General features: G+C 39.3%; 1 protein-coding gene and 1 long non-coding RNA gene across 3 annotated transcripts in view; one reads left to right on the top strand and one right to left on the bottom strand.

Moving 5' to 3' along the window:
- LOC116829904 (uncharacterized) overlaps window positions 1–20,796 on the top strand; it is a 72,578-nt gene that overhangs the window by 43,545 nt on the left and 8,237 nt on the right. The window lies entirely within an intron of this gene.
- On the bottom strand, window positions 7,696–14,453 carry LOC116829885 (keratin, type I cytoskeletal 12-like). Of its 2 annotated transcripts, none has more exons than XM_075059562.1 (8): window positions 13,875–14,453; window positions 13,176–13,258; window positions 12,754–12,910; window positions 11,246–11,407; window positions 11,020–11,145; window positions 10,397–10,614; window positions 9,246–9,337; window positions 7,696–7,793 (listed from the first exon to the last, which is right to left on the bottom strand). In XM_075059562.1, the coding sequence occupies exons 1-8, from the start codon at window positions 14,451–14,453 to the stop codon at window positions 7,696–7,698; spliced, it is 1,515 nt and encodes a 504-aa protein (XP_074915663.1). The 2 variants fall into 2 exon arrangements, with proteins under 2 accessions (XP_074915663.1, XP_032644853.1); XM_032788962.1 differs by having other exon boundaries at window positions 10,403–10,614.

Below are 20,796 nucleotides of genomic sequence, written 5' to 3'. Positions count from 1 at the left end.
AATATTCAATGCGTTTATAGCTTCTTTGAGTGTAATTCAGCAATAAGAAATAAGGAGGAGGAGCCAATACCATGTGACCAGCCAGCTTTCTGACAGCTGCTCTGCAGACCAAAGTTTAAGAATCTCTACTGTAGCCTTAAAAGAACAGGTTTCTGGTGCAAGTGAATCATCTCAATTTTCTCTGTTTCTTGTAACATGCAATTTAGAGTGTCAGACCAGTCTTCAATCATTGTGTAATGTTTACTGTAGTCATGAGGTCTTCCATCATTACCAGCTCTTAGGCCAAATTTACCATACTGTTCATTAATTTTACATAAGAACATAAAAACGGCCATACTGGGTCAGACCAAAGGTTCATTCAGCCCAATATCCTCTCTGCTGACAGTGGCCAATGCCAGGTGCCTCAGAGGGAGTGAACCTAACAGGTAATGATCAAGTGATCTCTCTCCTGCCATCCATCTCCACCCTCTGACAAACAGAGGCTAGGGACAGCATTCCTTACCCATCCTGGCTAATAGCCATTAATGGACTTAACCTCCATGAATTTATCTATTTCTCTTTTAAACCCTGTTATAGTCCTAGTCTTCACAACCTCCTCAGGCAAGGAGTTCCACAGGTTGACTGTGCACGGTGTGAGGAAGAACTTCCTTTTATTTGTTTTGAACCTGACGCCCATTAATTTCATTTGGTGACCCGTAGTTCTTGTATTATGGGAACAAGTAAATAACTTTTCCTTATTCACTTTTTCCCCACTACTCATGATTTTATAGACCTCTATCATATCCCCCCTTAGTCTCCTCTTTTCCAAGCTGAAAGCTCACCATTAGCTTCCTCCAAGGCATGTGCTTAGTATGCCAAACAGTCATTAAGGTATTGCATGGTTTGTTTTTCATCACCACAGAGAAGACCACTGTCACCACCAGTAACAACCCTAATGCACCACTGGTTTAAAAGCTTCCAGCTGAGCCACTTCCAGTACCATCCCATCCAGAACTAACTCCCCAAACTCCACCAGTGCCCCACTTCTTGACACCAGAATTCCACACTTCACTGCTAGCTCTCCTGCCAGTACAATGCATCTGACCTCCAGAAATACATGATCCACCACTAGAGCTTCCAGCAAACCCACATGTTGCACTGCTTGGTACTCAGGGCCGGCTCCAGGCACCAGCGAAGGAAGCAGGTGCCTGCGGCGGCCAATAGAAAGGGGGAGTACTCCATCCATTATCGGGGCGGCATGTCTGGATCTTTGGTGGCAATTCGGCGGCAGGTCCTTCACTCCCTCTTCTCCTTTTTGGCGGCAGCTCAATTGGGTTTTTCTTTTTTCTCTTTTTTTTTTTTTCCGACTCTTGAGACGGGAAAAAAGCTGGAGCCAGCCCTGTTGGTACTCAGACAGATCTGCTGCTGCTTTGTGAGGGGGAAACTTGGTCGCACCTGTGATAAAAGAAAATAATTGTTATAAAGAAGATGTACAGTGTTTTCCAGCACAAATATGCAGTTTAAGTAGAGGCTGTGAAGATAATTTTAAGGTTTTATATACAAATTTGAAATTGCATCATATTCTTCTTAGGTATATACATTTTTTTGCTGATTTACCTTCCCTAGCTCACCATTAGCTAATTATGATTATTAATAGCCAGCCCCAAAATGTCCATGTGTGTTCTTTCTTCTGGTGTTTGTCATGTCAAGATAGAAAATGAATGTAATAGAGTAGTTCATACCTTTTTTTATACTCTTCTGTCTTCATCTTTTGAACAAAACTGGCACATCACACAGAGGGTTGGAGCCAAGGCTTTATCTAGTCCCCGCCCCATTCTGCTCACTTGCACAATGGGGGGTGGGGGAATAGTTCTTTTTCTAGTGGCTCTGCATATTCCCATTTATGGGTATTGTGCCACCTAGTGGTGCATAAGAGTAGAACCTTTTCTAACCAGTGTCTGTTAGCGTGCTTATGCGTCTGCTTCTGCCCCCTCTGCTCTGCATTTCTGAATGTTCTGAGGGTGAGGCTATATAAAGGGGTGCAGAGCCCTCCACCACCTCAGCACCTTCCAATCACATGCCAAAGATGGAAGTCCATTTGGATTTGGGTATTTGGGTATTTTTCCTCCATTCTTAGTGTTCTGTTAATTATTTAGTATTATGACTCCTGGAAGGAGGCCCAAGTCCTTGAAAAGCGGGGTCCTCCCCCTCTCGTGAAGGCGAGTTGTACTCACCTTATTGCCGAAGAAGGAGGACCTCTGCGACCTACAGAACTGGTATCCCGTCTCGCTCCTCAGCACGGAGTACAAGGTCATAGCAAAGGCCATCTTGCTGCGGCTGGGGTCTGTGCTGGCAGACGTGGTCCATCCCAACCAGACCTACACCAACCCGGGCTGGACCATCTTCAATAACTTATACTTGGTCCGGGACCTCTTGGAGCTGGGCTGTAGGGATGGTCTGTCATTTCGGCCTCCCGTCCCTGGACTAGGAGAAGGCATTCAACAGGATGGACCTGGGTATCTTCTGGGCAATCTGCAGGCATTTGGCTTCGGGCCCCAGTTTGTGGGCTTTCTCCAGATGCTGTACGCTGAGGCGGAGTGTCTGGTCAGGCTCAACTGGACCCTGACTGAGCTGGTCAGCTTTGGGCGGGGAGTACGGCAGGGGTGCCCCCTCTCAGGCCAGCTGTATGCTCTGGCGATTAAGCCCTTTCTCTGTCTCCTGGAGGTTGATGGGGTTGGTGCTTCAGGAGCTGGAGCTGCAGCTGGTCCTGTCACTATACGCCAATGATGTGTTCCTCATGGTCCAGGACCCGGGTGACCTTGTGCGGGTGGAGGCCTGGCAGGAGGTTTACTCATTGGCCTCCTCCACCCGGGTCAACTGGGTCAAGAGCTCTGGCCTGGTGGTCAGGGTATGCGGGGGTGTGGATGCATGGGGGTTGAGCAAATGGGGGAGCAGCTCCCTGTACAGGGATTCCTCCCCCTTCAGCTGAGCAGCAATGGGTGCAGGAAGTGGTGGTGGTGATGGTGGTGCTTGCAGAGCTTCCTGCAGCTGGGGGAGAAATCTGGGGGTGGACTTGACCTGGCCCCGGATGCCATACAGAAGGGGAAGTCCAATCCTTCCCAGTCCATCTGGGACTAGCAGCTTAGCAATAGCCAAGTCTTCCCCAGTCCCACCTCCTGCCCCACAGTGATTTACTTCTCTCCCACCTGCCCTGGACACCTGAAACATACTGCTGGGGACAACTGCATGTGGCTTCCCTTTGCTTCTCCATCAGAAAGTCATTTTTTGTGGGGAAGCAAGGAAATCTGCACATGCGCAGTGGCACAGAATTCCCCCAGGAGTAAACAGAGAGTGTTGCCTCTTTTGGTTGAGAGCAGGAAGGGACAGTCAGTCCATGCCAGGTGCTTTCCTTCTGGACTGGAGATGAGACCTTCTGTATGCTTTCCCCCCTCATCCCCGTTCCATTGGTGGTAGGAAGACTCATGAAGACAAGGCAAAAATAATTCTGATTGTCCTGGCTTGGCCATGTCAGCAGTGGTTTACATATCTTCTTGAACAGTTCAGCTGGATCTTCATACATCTTCCTCTGTCACCAGATCTCCTGTCTCAGGAACAGGCAGGATTCTTTCATCTGACTCCACAGTCCCTTCACCTGATGGCTTGGGCAATCGGACTCTGAATAGTCATGATCTTCATCTGTGCAAAATGTATTCTTACTATTTGAAAAGGTCCAGATTTGTGGTTTGGATGCGAGGAAAATCTGATTCTCCTGACTCAGCTTCCATATGTTGCATTGTGGGATATTTACATAATGCACTTAATTGAGTGGGTTATCCAACCCATCTTTGAAAATTCATTTGTCAGCTATCACAGCCTACCATATTGTGATGATGGTAGATGTCTGTTCGTGCATAATGCGGTTAAAAAGTGTATGAAGGGGTTATCTAATATATCTTTCCTTATGAAAAATTCTGTCCTTCCTTGGGATCTTAATTTGGTCTTATCAGCAGTCATGAAACCACCTTTTGAACATTTGTCTGACTGTTCTTTGTATTATCTCTTAAGGCGGCATTCATTATTGCCATGATTTCAGCCAGAAAGATGAGTAAATTAAATGCCATGATGGCTGCTCCATCATTATTGTCTTTTCATAAAGGTAAGGTGGTTCTTAGATCTGGCAAAAGTCATTTCTAAATGTCACATTCATCAGATAATTAATTTGCTGGTATTTTTTTCCCAAAGCTTCATACTAAGAGAAGTAATCTGTTTAACATACTTGGGATACAAGAAGAGTTCTTTCATATTATTTAAATAGAACTAAAAGTTTTTGAAAATCATCTAGATTATTCATGTCATATGCTAATAATCACATAGGTCCTGTCAAGCCACATTCTCACCATTCATTTGGGTCAGCAAATTCATTTTTCATTACCCAAGAGCTATTCGACATGTACATAAGCAGGCTTGCAGGTAAACAAGCCCGTTCACAGTTCATTGATTCTGAAGCACCCTTCATGGCTTCCACTTAACATATTTATATCAGTAATACAAGTTTATATCTTATTCTCCTAACTCCAGACATAGAAATAATATATGCAAACAAATAGAATGAACACACTCAGTAGATCATAAGCTTTGTAATAATACCTGACACAAGACCTTTTGCATGAAGCATATTCCAGCTACATCATATTTACACTCAAAGCATATTTTCATAAAAACATTATGGAATGCACCATCACAGACATATCTTCAGAAATGCGCTTTTCCTTGCAACATTGCATAGCATAGTATTGCAGTTTGTATGAGACTTCATCTGCTATCTTAGCAAGTTTTTCTCATATGCCTAGCAACACATTTGTGAAATACATCATAAACTTAATATAAAAAAACTACCTTTTTTAATTAAATGAAGAAAATTAGTACTGAATGTATTTTAAGGTGAATGATAAGTTATGTTCTAGTAAAAAAGATTTAAGGGTGAAATTCACCCCTGTGCAGAGTGCCAGCACAAGGCATATTAACGACTGAAATCTCACTTTGAAGCTGTTTTGAATGCTTAAAGTCTTGTGATGCCCTTGTGCACAGGGTTGGATTTCACAATAAATTAACGTCAGCTCTGTTCTATACTAAGAATCATGAAAAAACATTTCCCTGCAGTGGTCATGAAATATCTGTCATCTCACTTGAGAGGTCAGACACTGAGAAGTGTATTCTAGTAAATGAATACTGACAGTTTTAATTGCTTTATCAAGAAGAAAGGTAGCAAGGATAATAGTTCTGTGAAGGTATCCAATAGAACACACCTGTAAAATCACTGAAGTCATGGCCGATTCCTCTCCTCTTGCATGCAAATTTAAGATTTTTGTTCATTTTCAGACCAGATTGAGAACCCTCATCTGGATAGAGCTATGCTTTTCAGATAGCCTCATTGAATTCAATGGGACTATTTAAGAAGTAAGATTCTGTTCAGTGGCTCACAATCTGTCTCAAAGCTTTGTTTCAGGTGAGATGCTTTTTAATAGTTACTTAAGTGTTGTGATTAAAAAGTCAAACATATTTGAAAAATTTGTTTTGTGAACCTCCAATAGATGGCATCACAGAATAAAATCTGGTTTATAATTGGTTATGATAGTCTATCTACATTTCAAAGTATAATATCTATCTACTCTCAAACACCCTTTTCATTTTCAGTAAATATACAAGCATGATTCTGCAAAGAGAATGTTTATTTTAAATGTCTTTCTCCATCGTGGCAGTACCAGTTTGGCTAATTTTGCCTTTCATGAGTCACTCATTTTCTGATTTCAGGTGCAGTGGGTTCTGCCAATATGAACATCCATTGCTGGTAAATGGGGAAAGCCATATCATATACACTGGCTGTCCCCGTCTCATGCCCCAGCATTGGGGCAAGCCATTTATGTCATGCTCACCCAAATTTAACACACACCACACCATGATAAGTCACTGCTTTTAGAGAATGTTCCGCGTGATAGTATCTCGGTCATTATCATGTAATTCTTTGCTAATTCTGGATCATACTTTTAGGCAGAACACTATAGGTAAATGCTCTGTTATAGTTGCTTGCGTATTCATTAATGAAGGCACTTTTGATACTGCTTCTCAGTTTTCTGTTGTGCTACTCCAGGGTATTCAGTAAAATTTAGAGTTGTTTATGAAATCTGACTGCTGTTATGGAGTCCCCTAGTGTAATGTGCCCTGTATTCTGGGGTATTGGAGCAGCTGAATCATATTAATAATAATTATGAGTAATAATTATTATTTTATATCACCACAATACATGTTTGTGATGCTTTACAAAATACAGAATAAAAAGTTCCGCTCCAGCAAACTTACAGTCTAAGTCATATGTGTTTTTTATTTGTAAGCATTATGTTGAATTAATTGTGACTGATTAATGGAATTTATTTTCCTAAATGTTCTTAGTGCCCCAGTAGTAAATTCACTAGTATGAATCTTCCTGTATTATGTTTAGGTTAAGGTTTTAAAATAAAGTCTCATCTACAACATTTGTGCTCTAGAGTGTGTTGAGTGGTTCCAGTTGGAAAAAAATTAGGCAACAAGAGAATGTATTTACATATCATAATAAATGTATCTTGATACTCCGATTTGTTATAGAGTATGGTATTTAAATTGTGCACCATCAAATACTGCTTTGATCACAAACTTCAACAGTGCTTGAAAGTAATGTTCTTGTTTCAGGTACAAATACTCTTTCTTAAATGAAGATTAAAATTACAAACATACACAAATTCAGGGCCAGCTCTGACTTTTTTGCCGCCCCAAGTAAATAAAGCAAGTAAATAAATAAATAAAACAGGGCGCAGGGCAGCCAGACCCAGAAGCAAAGCAAAAAAACAACCCCAAACCCCTGGGTGCAGGGTGGCCAGACACGGAGGCAAAGCAAAAAAAAACCCTAAAACCCTGGGTGCAGGGTGGCTGGACCCAGAGGCAAAGGAAAAAAAAAGCCAAAAAACCCTCGGTGCCGGGTGGCTGGACCCGGATGCAAAGCAAAAAAAAATATGTATATATAGGGCACCCATGCAGTCCTAGGATTGGACGGAAGCCGCCCCTTAGAATCTGCCGCCCCCAGCACAAGCTTGCTTGGCTGGTGCCTGGAGCCAGCCCTGCACAAACTGTATGATAAAGCAAGGTACTGAGCAGGAAAAAGTATATGGTCAGTAACTACAGTTCTAAAGTTCTGATAGCACATCCCAAAGAGTACTCATATTTTAAAAGCTTGTTTATTCCTTTTCTATTGGTCAAAAACTGTATATGGAGTTTAGAATAGCAGAGTAATTATATTATTCACTTATCAAAATTACAGATAAAAAGCCTACTGTATAATAATCAACTGAAAATTGAACATGTACACTAGAAATCTGTTTTTTTCAGGTATTTACTAATGACATAAAAATAGCTGGATTTGAATGGTGAAAGTAATAAAAGTAATTTTGAAAAGTAATAAAGTATAATTTGAAACAGAATGTTTATTACATTACCAAACTTCAGAGATTCAGAAATGCATTTTAGTTTTATATAAAAGAATCCTAATAAAATCAAAAGAAAAAGAAGGCAACATGTACTCATCTCTTCAAACAAAAGAATAGAGAGCCTAAAGTTATGTCTCTTCATTGGGATGCTTGTCAAAGACACAATCTAATGACTGGATTCTCTGCAATGTCATGCTGTTGCTTATATCTTCTCTTCAACTTCCTTTACATGGGATGAGACAACTTTACCATCCACCACCTCCTCAACAATTGTTTTGATCTTTCTGGTTTTGGTTGGATCTAAACATTAATAAAAAAGAGTTAGTTTATGAAAGTATTAATGTTATTAAAAAAAACCTCCAAATGCGGAATGGAATTTGGAATGCTGCCTAAGGAATGACAGGGATGTCAAAATAAGCACAAAGGTAAATGTCTATTGGGCAGCTGTACTTACAGTGCTTCCATATGCTTGTGAGACATGGACAACATATTGTCACCACATTAAGAAACTTGATCAATTACATATCCTCTGTCTTTGATCTGTTTGCAGGGTCAAATGGTATGACAGGATTCCCAATATCAAATTCCTTAATCATTGTTGGATGTGTGTCATTCAGAGCACACTCAGGCTACGTCTACACTACAGGATAATTTCGAATTAACATAAACCGGTTTTATAAAACAGATAGTATAAAGTCGATTGCATGCGACCACACCAGGCACATTAATTCGGTAGTGTGCGTCCATGGTCCGAGGCTAGCATCGATTTCTGGAGTGGTGCACTGTGGGTAGCTACTGTAAAATAATGAGGCCAATAACATCGATTTGCGTCCACACTAACCCTAATCCAATATAGTAATATCAATTTTAGCGTTACTCCTCTCATTTTGTAGGAGTACAGAAATCAATTTAAAGAGCCCTTTAAATCGATATAAAGAGCAGTCTAGTGTGGACGGGTGCAGCGTTAAATCGATTTAACGCTGTTAAAATCAATTTAACAGCGTAGTGTAGACCAGGCCTCAGTTCAGCTGCTTTGGACTAGGCATTTAGTTCGTATGGCCAACTTGAGAAAAGCCAATGCCATATTTTTATAGTCAGCTAAAGCAAGGCACCCAGTCTCATGGTGTCCAGAACAAACAATATAAGGATATACTGAAAGTCAAACTTGAAAACATGTTGGGATGACCCCAGCAACTAGGAAGCAACAGTTATGTCGCCATTCACTGCTTTGAAGCAAGACACATTAACAGCTTATATGAAAAACACGGGAATCACAAAGCAAGGATATAACAGCTTGCAATAGTCAAGAACGGGCTTTTCTGTCCCACATATAACTGTGTTTGTGGTTCTCATATTGGTGTGACCTCGCATATATGTGTGTGTTTGCTGAATCTTCGTACGTTGACACTGACATTGACATCAGACTCCATCAATTAAAGTTATAAAGCAGAATTAAACACACAGATATGTCCTTAATCCTTTTAAAATTAAAGATTAAAGTTTCTTGTCATGATGAATTTTACAGTATAGTGGAACAGAATGGCATTTACTAATTTAGTTACAGCAATTGTTCTATAAAATCATTTTAACTGGGTATTTCCTCCCCCATACAAACATTAACAACAATTTTACATCTACAGTTCACAGCACTTAGTAGTATATACACACAAATCTAATCATCAGATGAAGTTAAATGCTCAGGGTCAATGGTAACTTGCAAAAATAAATATTATCCCAGGAAACTCAACTCACCATTAGAAGAATCCAGTGATTGTGTTTGTGATTTGGAACCTGTCAAAGATGAACTTTCAAATGAACCTCCTTGTCCCCCAGCAAATCCATTTCTGCAAAGAAATCACAGATACACAATGTCACAAAATAGTTGTTAGGATCAGGAGTATAGAGCAGCCAGTTTTTTTGTTTTTGTTTTTTTTAAATCCTGGATGAGTCAGGAATAAGTTCTCTCTGGTTTCTTCTTTTTTAAAATACTGAAATCATCAGCATCATGGGTGAGAACTTTACTTTTAAAAAAATCATAATATTATCCTGCTTCGATTAGTCACTGAGATTGCAATTCTTACCAGACTATCAAATGTATTAGTTGAAAAGGACAATTTATTTAACCTCAAAAACATATATGACTACATCTACTTCAACATTTTCTTAAGTCATTGGTCTGGTAATTTTGCAGGAACGCCATGAAAAACAAAATTTCTGGAATGAAGTGGCCCAAAACAAACTAAATTTTGTGTGAACAGTCTCATTACTTTTACACAGGTTTAATTCTATCATATCTTAGTTAAGCCCTGAAATTCAGGGCTGCCCAGAGTGGGGGGCAAGTGGGGCAATTTGCTTCAGGCCCCGGACCCCACAAGGGCCACACAAGCCCTGGCCCGGCAGCAGTCCGGGTCTTTGGCCGGCATTTCGGCGGTGGGGGACCTTCAGTGCGGCTGAAGACGCAGTGTGACTGAAGGGCCCCCCACCGCCGAAATGCTGCCAAAGACCTGGAATGCCGCTGGGTAAGTACAAGCGCCCCAGCTCCCCCGCTTTGCCCCAGGCCCCCTGAATCCTTTGGGTGGCCCTGCTGAAATTCCATGTATCTCTAATTCAGGCTAACATACACTAACTCCAGTCACATTCAAGGAGTGACTTAAATATAGAATAGAATTGCTGATTCTCCTTAAATGGTTTCTATATTTAAAAATAGCTATAACTTTAATTGTTACAGGATCTTTTACAACCAACGAATGTATTGTTGAAATATGTCTAGGCCTTACTTTCTGTTGCTTTGTGGGCCACCAGTGTGCACCATTCCTGCTTCCTTGAAATTCACATTGAAAGATAGTGAAATTCACCATGGGAGTGAGTAAAAAGGGAGTTTTCAATTTCAGTTCTTTACTTACCCAAACTCCCCATCTAGCAGGCGACGGTAGGTCTCAATCTCCATTTCCAGCCGGGTCTTGATGTCCAGGAGTTGCTGATACTGTGCATTCTGGCGCTCCATATCAGCCCTGACCTGGAAAAGCTGGGACTCCAGATTCCCAATCTGAAGCTGTATTTGTGAGAGTTGAGCACAGTAACTTGCTTCTGTTTCTGCCAATGTGTCTTCAAGGGATTTTTTCTGCATAAAAAGTTGTTACTGATTAAATGTAGTCTATGAATGGGGAGAAGAAAACAATTTAATAATTAGGAAGAAAAGTGGGCTAAAATGATGGAGAGAAGTGGTATTTTCTCATTGTGTATAGTGAAATAATTAAAAACATTCTTCTTAGAATGAAATATTTATTTGTAAAATTCCTGCTTTGGCTTCTTATTTAATATGTAATCCTATTTTTTGCCGTACCCAGTCATAACAATGTATTTGATTTATAATGCATTACTTGCAATTCAGGTGTTCCAGATATTACTGGAGTTTATGGAGTAAAAAGAACACAGAGTTTCCTGGGATACTTAAACGTTAATCTTAAATAGCAGTATATCTGAAATAGGAAACGCTACCCTGAGTAGCAGCTGTCTGTGAGCATACCATGGCAAGTTGAGATTGTAGTTCAATTTCCAAGCCCTGAAGAATGCGTCTTAGATCTGTGATTTCACTTTTTCCTGACTGAAGCTGTTCAGTGTTGGTGGAGATTTCCCTTTTCAGTTCCATGCTCTGAAATGTCAAGGAAAAATAGAATGTAATTCAGCTACTACAAATGTTTTTCCTATATTTAACTGTGTTTGGCTGAATTTGTTAGTTCTAAAATGTTTACTTTTTCATTGAACCATGCTTCTGCCTCTTTACGGTTCTGTTCAGCAATGACTTCATACTGTCCTCTCATGTCATTCAGAAGCTTGGTCAGATCAATGCCTGGAGCAGCATCCATTTCAACACTGACTTGGCCAGTGGCATTACCTTGGAAACCTTGAAGTTCCTAGAAGGATAAAAGGAAATAAAGGTGTTTCAGTATAATAATGAACAAAATGATCAGCTCTAAATTATGTATAAAGAAAAGTGTATAATTCAAGATCACTTTAATTCAATATTAAACCTTCCTAGTCTAAACTAATCTACCACTATCTCTGCTGTTAAATTTCCTCTATTTTAAATATGAATTTCTTTTCACTGTATCACAGCAACCTCAGCAATTCATATCTACAATCTTGCCATTTCAATTTTTACATCTTTTTGGACATTTCTAAATTACAGAGAAGTCATCTCTTCGCCACCCAGTGTCCTAGGCTATTAGTAAAAAATCACTGAAGGGAAAGATAGGGTACTAGTTTAATTGACTTCACAGGTTCCTCTGGTTCATTTCAGTATTAGCTTTCAACTTGAGAGAAAACTTACCCGTGGTGGGAAAAATATTTTTTCATACATTATTTTATATTTCATACAGTTTTGCCACATGTGTTGAAAATGCATGTAAACATCCATTGTATCAAAATAATACATCTGGCTGATTTTCATGATACTTTGTAAAAGAATATGAAAAGATCATGCAAATCAGTTTCATTTCATTCATCACAGAATAGACTGACAAAAAACTAAGAAGAGCTGTTGTGATGAAGTGATAGCAAGAGTTAAAAATGTGTTGCATACTAGTGGAAGCAAATATGCTCACAGCTCAGTGTCCTGTACATTTCCAAAATAAACCCAGAAACTCAGGAGCAGCTGGAAAGAAAACATGTTGCTGCCTACCCAAAGGCAAAAGGTAAATAACTGAACTTTGCAAAACCAAAACTAAACATAAAATAACATGCTTGTGCTTTTTAAGGGGCTTTTGCACCTGATGTTTTTTTAAAGCACAGAAAAGTAATCAAAAGATGCAGTCTGAAGCTTTTTTCCATTCTTCCATGGCAGATCCAAGCCTGTTTAATCCTTTTTCAATAAAGTAGTTAGACCAAGATGGGTGTGGCAAAAATATCTGTTGTACCTACACAAAGAGGCCTTATACAAAGCATATACTCTTGGGAAAATTGCTTATTATATTACTGGAGGTGAATCTGAGAAAACCAGTAATACTAGCACCATTAAGTGCTCACAGTTTGTCTCATTATCTGCCTCTTCCGGTGTCTCTCTCCCCCAATTCCTTCACTGAACTGATTAAAAACAAACAAAAAAGCCCAACAACAAAAAGAGCTCTTTCTCAGGATTAAAAAAAAGTCAGAGAAAAGACGGACATTGCACATCTCATCTCCTTTTTTCTAGTACATTTTGAGTTTTACTATTAATCAATTTATGAGAAAACTGCAATACTAAAGCAAAAAATCTGTCTACCTCCTCATGGTTCTTCTTCAGACAACACAGCTCTTCCTTCAGGCACTCAAGCTGCGCCTCCAGGTCAGACCTGCACAGGGTCAGTTCGTCCAGAACTTGGCGTAAGCCATTAATATCGGCCTCCACACTCTGGCGAAGGGCTGCTTCATTCTCATATCTTAACAGAAATGATAAACCAGGTTTTTATACCATGAATGGGATCAGTGTAACATACAAATAAAAATAACAACTGTTTTTTACTAAATAGTTATATCTTTTACTACCACTTCAAAACCAATGTATTATGATTATGACTGTTATTAAATTGTACAATAATGTTTCATTTACATTTTCTAAGATAAATACCTGAAAATCACTGAATCGATTTGGAATTTTTAAATAAAACATTTATAATGGGTTTCATAATAGTACTCTCTGCTTACTTCAGTCTGAAGTCATCAGCAGCCAGTCTGCCATTATCAATCTGCAAAACGATCCTGGCATTATCAATAGTGGCGTTAATTATCTGGAAAGACAAGCAGGATGCCCAGAAAGTGATTCTATAACCTGATAGACTTACTGTTCAATGTATTTAGTAATATAGTTATGCAAGGGACATTTATTAGACTCTTGTATAATATATAACTAAAATATTTAGGACCAGATTCTTGCCTAATATAAATAAGCAACCAATTTATGCCAGTGAATATCTGTCTCATGGGCTCTAAAGTAGCTTTTCAGTCTCTTTGTTGCAGAATGAATAGGATGAAAGAATGTATGGGGTGAAAGAAGTATGAAGGGTATTAACATGAAAACTTCTTTTTAAATATCAAGAAGAAAAGTAATAATCTGAGTTAGTATTAGTTAATTTTATCTCTACCTTCTCTTTAATTCAGATAAGGCCTGGTGAGTTCACATCATCAAAAGGGATTTTGCTACACAATTACAATAAATTTGCTGTTATCTGAACTACAACAAAAATGTTCTTAGTATCAGCACAATATGATAGATGGTCATTACAAACAACAGTATCATAGAGAAAATTTGCTGTTAGTTTCTCAAAAGAATTATTATAATTTTCACCTCGGACAATATTAGGTGAATTTCGATTGTAAAAAGATGCAACAGGTGATTTTTTTTACCTTATTCCTAAGGTCTTCAATTATTGGGTAATATTTACTATAATCATGGCCAGCTCCAGGGCCACCAGCACCAGGACCATTTTTCTCATACCACTCACGGATTTTATGCTCCAGGTTAGTATTACCCTCCTCCAGAGAATGTACTTTGGTTAAGTAGGCAGCCAGACGGTCATTCAGGTTCTGCATGGTTTCCTTTTCCATGCCAGAGAGAAGGCCACCATCACCACCACTGCCAGCACCAAAGCCACCTCCAAAACCAGCGCCTGCGCTGCTACCAAAACCACCTCCTAAACCTCCACCAAAACCAGCACCTGAGCTGCTACCAAAGCCACCTCCTAAACCTCCACCAAAGCTACCTCCAAAGCCACCACCTGGGCTGCCACCAAAGCTACCAACCAAGCCTCCCCCCAAGCTACTACTACCGAAACCTCCACTAAAGCCAGAACTAGAACCAAGCAGAGAAGCAACACCAAAGCCTCCTGCACCACTGGAACTAGATATTCTTACAGATCCCCCACTAAGACCACTCCGGGACGAAAATTGCTGAGATCCTCCCCCTGCACGCACAAAAAGAGCCATCGTGTTCAAGTTGCCCTGATCTAGTGTAACAAGTAGATGAAACAGAACAGGGTAGCTAAGAGAGCACTTTTAGCCTTTATATACAGAAAGAAATGGGTGTTTCAGTTGTACAGTCCACACCTCCTCAAGCAAGCACTTCAACTTTTTCTTTTTTTCCCAGCTTAACATCTCCTGACCAGACTAATGATATGTGCAAATCCATATTGTCCATTCAGGTGAAAATATATCACCCTCCAGATATTTGTTCTACTAATAGGAGATATGGGTGGAGTAGAGCTAAGCTTTCATTATAATGTTTCATCATGTGCAACTGAGCACAGAAAAGTATTTCATTTTAATCGCTCATACGTAGTTTTTTTCTCATTCTAATATAAATTTCCTGTATTATTTGTGGCTGTTTTTGTAGTAATATACCTGAGAGAACCAGTAGAAAGATTCCTTTAATCTCATTATATTTCTCTTTCTATCAGTTGTCACAAAAGAGAAAGAAAAGAACAAAAACATTATTTTCTATAGAAAATCACTAAAGATTGAGCAGAAAGCAATACCGGTACTTAGACACCAATAATAAGTATGGATGGGGAAGAGTTTACAGAGAAATATTTGTGACATATTATACCATCATTTTATATTGGACTCTTTAAAGGTTTTTCCTTTCTCTAAGTTGTTTGAAAATGATTCAAGACTGTACTGTGTTTGTACTTTATCCCAATGAGAAGTGGGTCTACAGCATACATGTTTACTTGGGTATCTAACAGGATTTATATCTGAATCTCCCTTGTACTACCATCCCAAAGTTCTGTACTTATGAATAAAGAAGGAAATATTTTACTAGGTCCAAGAGTCACTTTTTAGGAGCACTAATTGTATTATTCACCTACATTAATACTATCTTTCCTAAAGAACTCGTAGACTGTGCATAGACTGGTATATCCTTTTTGTTTTGTTTTACTTTGAGCCGTGTTTCCTTCACAATAAACAGTCAACTTATGCAGTAAAACTCTGTAGTGATGGGAGGGAGAGCTGTTGAGGTGATAGACCTGAGTCTTTTTAATATACAGTAACTCCTCACTTAACGTTGATATATTGGTAATCTGTTAGGAAACAAGCTCATTTAAAGTTGCGCAATGCTCCCCTATAATGTCATTTGGCAGCTGCCTGCTTTGTCCACTGCTTGCAGGATTCTCTGGAATTCTTGTGGGGAATAGAACATCAGCTCCCCTAAATTCTCTGTAAAGTATGTGGCTCGGTAGCTGCCCAGGAGCTGTTCAGCTGTCCCTCCCCCCACTGCTGTCCTGCTTCTGCCCTGCCCTCTGCCTTGCAACTGCTCCGGGGAGCTTCCTGCTTGCTGGGGTGCAAGGGAGAGGAATGCTATCAGGATATCCCCTTGCCCCTCCCCACACTCCGTACTCCCTCTCCGCAAAGTGGAGGAGGGGGACAGGGCTCAGGAACAGACAGGAGGAAGCTTGCTGGATGCTGTTGCTTCCTGTCTGAACTGGCTGATCTGCTTAAAAAGGCAGCATAATTGAAGTGGCGTCAGCGTACTTAAAGGGGCAATGTATGTTCTTCTCTCTCTCACTCAGGCGTGCACCCCCCAGCACTTTGGAACATCAGCACCTGTGCAGCCCTGCATGTGCTGTCAGGAGGAGGGCATGTTGCGCTCCAGCTGGAGAGCGTGGGCTCATCATCATGTTTAGTTTTTGCAGGGAAGTGTTTGCAGCATCTGCCCTGCGTCTGTTGTGTTTCCTCCCTCCTGCTTCAGTCCATACAGCCTTGTAGAGTGTTAACAACAGCGTATTAACCCTTGAGGGCTCAGCGAGTGCTAGTTCATCATTTTTCAGCAAGGCATTTCCTGGGAAATATTCCACCCTCTGACTCCACCACCTCAACCAAGCTTCACTGTCATTCATTGCTGTGTACTGTTTGTTTGTTTGTTTAAACTGTTTGTTTGTTTGTTTAAAATTGTTTAAAACTTATACTGTATATGTACATAATGTCTTTTGTCTGGTGAAAAATTCCTCTGGAACCCAATCCCGCCTATTTACATTAGTTCTTATGGGGAAATTGGATTCACTTAATATCATTTCACATAAAGTCACAGTTTTCAGGAACATAACTACAACATTAAGTGAGGAATTACTGTATTTATAAGTGGAGATATAACGCATTACTGTATCACTTTTATGTTTTAAAAGGAATATCGTTCTTGAAAATTTCTGTCATGCATGTGTTTTTAAATCTAGACAAAAAAAATTGCAGCCTTCTCCAACCAGCACTTAAAATTATGAAAAAAGAATATAAAAAAAAATCATACGGAAAGTTCAATAAGAGGTAATAAACATGACATACACAAAGACTTTCTGGTGTCAAACTGAAATCACCTTTGTTTCTTTTATATAATTTGTTAATATCCCAAACTCGGGGCATTAATCTCTTGGGTGGCTGATGGTCATCTTCTGTTATGACTGGAGCTTGGTGAAAGTTTTAGACTGAAACTTTTTGACAAAAAATGTGGATTCTGTGACACCAAAACAGTTTGTGAATTAATGTTAATTTTGCCTAGTTGTTTCCATTAAAAAAGTTCAAAAAATCAAAGCAATTCACTGAAAATTCTAGTAAATATTCCTTTTTATTTGACCTGAAAGTAATAAAAATTATAATGATTATTATTTATTATTGTTTATTTTATTAAATATATTATTTTAATTGCCACTGAACCAAAATCCATTATTTTCCTAGCTCTAATTATGACAGTGGACTTAAAAGGGAAGAGGACATCCTAGGAACTGCTGTTTGGGGGCCTTGGGGCCTTTCAGACTTCATAAATAATGACATCATCGGCCCATTTGTCATGGGGGCAGTTATTAGGTAGCACTGTCTTTTATAGCGATGCCTGTTCCACGTGAGATTGTCTGCAGAAATCACAAAGCCTAGTGGGTTATCTGAAAAAGACCTCTTTTCCTGCTACAGAACTTGTAAGGTTCACAGAGAACCTTAAGTATCATAATGTAAATGCACAAAGTGGTAGATTGCACATGCATGTTTAATTCTGGCAATTTTTGATGTCTGGGTGTTTAACTATGCAATCCTAATGTGCTTTTAGCATAGTTCTTCGTATGAAATACTAGTGCTATAGCATTTTAGAAGATGATTTACAATCCCCTATCAGTACATATTTCTTCTCTTTCTGCCATTTTCAAAAACTATATCACCTTTGGTATGAATTGTACCAATGTTCATGAGACTAAGAAAATGCCAGTTTTCTATATAGGTTCTCATAATTGCACTCATCATCACGCTATTTATTCCTTATTAACTGTGGAACATAAAATAGATTCAAGTGCCCTCCAGTCAGTGTGTTTTGTAGATGTGGGAGGGCAGAACCACAGCCTGGAAACACCTTATGCTGCATCGACAGCACTATATTGTGATATGTTACTAGCAGGATATTTTACACAAACACTGATTTGAATCATTGGAAGTACATACAATGTGAGACAGACAAAATGATTGCAACTGTAATAATCCTCAAGGAAAAAGGGAGAAGGAATACAGTATTATATATTGATTGGACCAACAATTAAATTAGACTCCTTAAACAAATTTCTTGGCCATAAAATCTCATTTTTAGGCGTAGATGTGTGCAAATCTTTAAAAATAATTTTGAGGACTGAAAGCTCATAGATAGTACAATATTTTTTCCTGACTTGTACCTGTTCTTGTTACTGGTTTAAACATGGGAACACTTGAAGTCAACACACTTTCCTTTTAAAGTTATTTCAGTAAAAAGAAAACTTCTTTTTCTTTGTAATGACTTAATTATATAGTTATAGATATGTCATCTCAAGTTTAGCACTTTTTAATTTATCTACATCCTGGAGCGTGGGTATGCATTTGACAGAAATTTGGTATGAGCTGTATTGGTCCCAGAGAACAAAGGAAAAGACAGGTTTCCTTAAAAGCATTTTTGGTTTAGAATAGAATCAGTCTGATGGGTGTCTGATTCGTGGCTATGAAAGATAAATAGTATTTTCTTTGACAGTTGTGTGTATACAGTTCATAATAGAATGGGTAGGTGACTTTTCAAAAGGAAGATTTTTGTGTTTGTTTTGTCAAGAAGACATGTACTTACTTACTAAACTGGTACTCTGTAGGAAAGATAGCATGCAGTATGCATTTACTGCTGGAAAAAGGTATTGGTAAAACATTTCTTAATAACTTTTACCCCAGTGATTCAGGTACTCACCTAGGATGTTAGTGACACCCAGTTCAAGTCCCCTCTCGACGTAATCTGCCACCTCTCTGGAGAGTGCTGTAATCATTGGTACATGGGATATTCCAATGTGGGAAATCCTTCAATCTCTCCTATGGAAGCTGTGGCACTGTGAATAATATAAATAATTAAAAAGCCATTCAAGCAAGGGAACTGGTTTGTGGGTCACTCACATCCTGAGTGAGTACTCTAATCACCAGGCTATAGAGTCATTCTCATGCTTATGCTCTCTCATGGATGTAGTTGGGCCAATGACCTGGCCAACGCCAATAGGAAAGAGATGTATATTGGTAGAAGTGTACTTTGCCACTAGATACCCAGAGGCAGTTGCCTATTCTAATACAGAGGCTGAAACAGTGGGTAGGGCTCTGTTCACTGTATTCAGATGAATAGGTTTTCCAGAGGAGAGCTCAGACTTTGAGTCATATTTTATGTCCCAGTTATGTGGTGAATTATGGCAGATGTGTGGGGTAAAATGTGTGGGGAGACAAACGATTTAGTTGAAAGGATCAATGGAACTCTAAAATTTATGTTGAGAATATATGCAGCCAAGGAGTCAAGTGACAGGCATGTAATGTTACGTTTTTATCTGTAAAGATAAAAACGAGAGCCAATATAATCCAGAAAGTAGCAGGTACAACTGGGGTGCATCAGTGTTGCGAATGTCTGCAATAGCACTTGTATATTCAGTAGCTGAATACTGTGCACCAGTATGGAGCAGGTGCATCCACATGTGACTTGTGGATACCCAGCTGAATATAGTGATGCGTTGCATCACAGGAACCCTTAAGTCGACTCCAACACCATGGATACCTGTTCTATCTAACCGCCAATACACCAAACTGCTGCGACATTCCATGAAGCTAAGCAAATCCAGGAAAACAGATGTCTTCCTACCCACCAAGACCTTGACAGCGCCCCTGCCATCCACCGCAAGGTCTTAAGTTCTGCAAGCCTTTCTGTGCACATTCATTTAGCCTCAGGCAATCAGGCTACGATCAGAAGGAGCCAAAAAATCTTACTGCGTTATAGGTGAAACCGCGTTATATCAAACTTGCTTTGATCCACTGGAGTGCACATTCCCGCCCCCCGGAGCACTGCTTTACTGCGTTATATCCAAATTCGTGTTATATCAGGTCATGCTATATCGAGGTAGAGGTGTATTTTGACTAGAGTATGGTGAATTGTTGGAACTCCAAGGACCACATTAATCTTCACACTCAGCAAAAGCAAGAACCAATATGCTGTATAGTATAACACCATATACAGAGATACCATGTGTGACATGTAAAGTTTATTACCAGAAGTACAAAGGAAACAATTTTGATAGTTTAAGAAAGATTCAATAACATTTAACTACATGGCTCATGCATCATGCGAAGTCTTTTGTACTTATATGATCACTACAGTTTTATGAAGCTTTTTCATAAATATATAGCTACATAGTAATTGCATATTGCTGAAAATTATTTGTTAATTACTCTTAAAAGATCCATAGTAATTACTATAATCATATGTACCATGGTTAAGATAAACAGAAATAATCATGGATTTTTAACAGCATTGCATGGTGTGTCTATACACAGTATTCACTCACTGAATTGTCCTCATTTGGTAATCAAACTGCCAGTCACCATGTAAGTAAAGAGCTATTAAAGGATATTTGTGCCTTGTAACTTACTGATGCAAAGCAATTTTTGATTAATAGACAAAAAATGAGGCTATAGCATGTTGTTTCCCAGTAGATAACATGGCAGTTTTCTTTCAGCTTGATCCAAGTGCCACTGAAGTAAATAGAAAGTTCCCCACTGTAGTTATGTGGCAGTGTCTACACTGCAGAGTTTTGTTGTCAAAAGGCAGCTTTTGGTGATGAAACAGTGGAGGTGTACACACTGCAATGCCATTTTTTTCAATAAAACTCTTCAGTATCAGCAACAAAATGAAACCGTTTTGACGAGAGGCATAAAGCTTTTTGTGCAAAACTTAAAGTGACAAAGCATCAGTGTAGATGCTGCCATTTGTTATATTGCCATACTGGCCTCTCCCAGTATCCACAATGCCTGCTGTGAC

This window comes from Chelonoidis abingdonii, chromosome 21, assembly GCF_003597395.2.
Source record: "Chelonoidis abingdonii isolate Lonesome George chromosome 21, CheloAbing_2.0, whole genome shotgun sequence".
NCBI classification, from domain to species: domain Eukaryota; kingdom Metazoa; phylum Chordata; order Testudines; family Testudinidae; genus Chelonoidis; species Chelonoidis abingdonii.
Note: the sequence above shows the minus strand (reverse complement) of the source record. Positions and strands in the feature narration are given on the sequence as shown.

Bases quoted from the DNA above. Each gene is read 5' to 3' on its own strand.
- LOC116829885 (XM_075059562.1), bottom strand. From the start codon at position 14,453: ATGGCTCTTTTTGTGCGTGCAGGGGGAGGATCTCAGCAATTTTCGTCC. The intron at 13,259-13,874 runs GTAAAAAAAATC...TTGTCTTTCCAG, and splicing joins TTGAAGACCTTAGGAATAAG to ATAATTAACGCCACTATTGA. The intron at 7,794-9,245 runs GTGAGTTGAGTT...ATTAATGTTTAG, and splicing joins ATCACTGGATTCTTCTAATG to ATCCAACCAAAACCAGAAAG.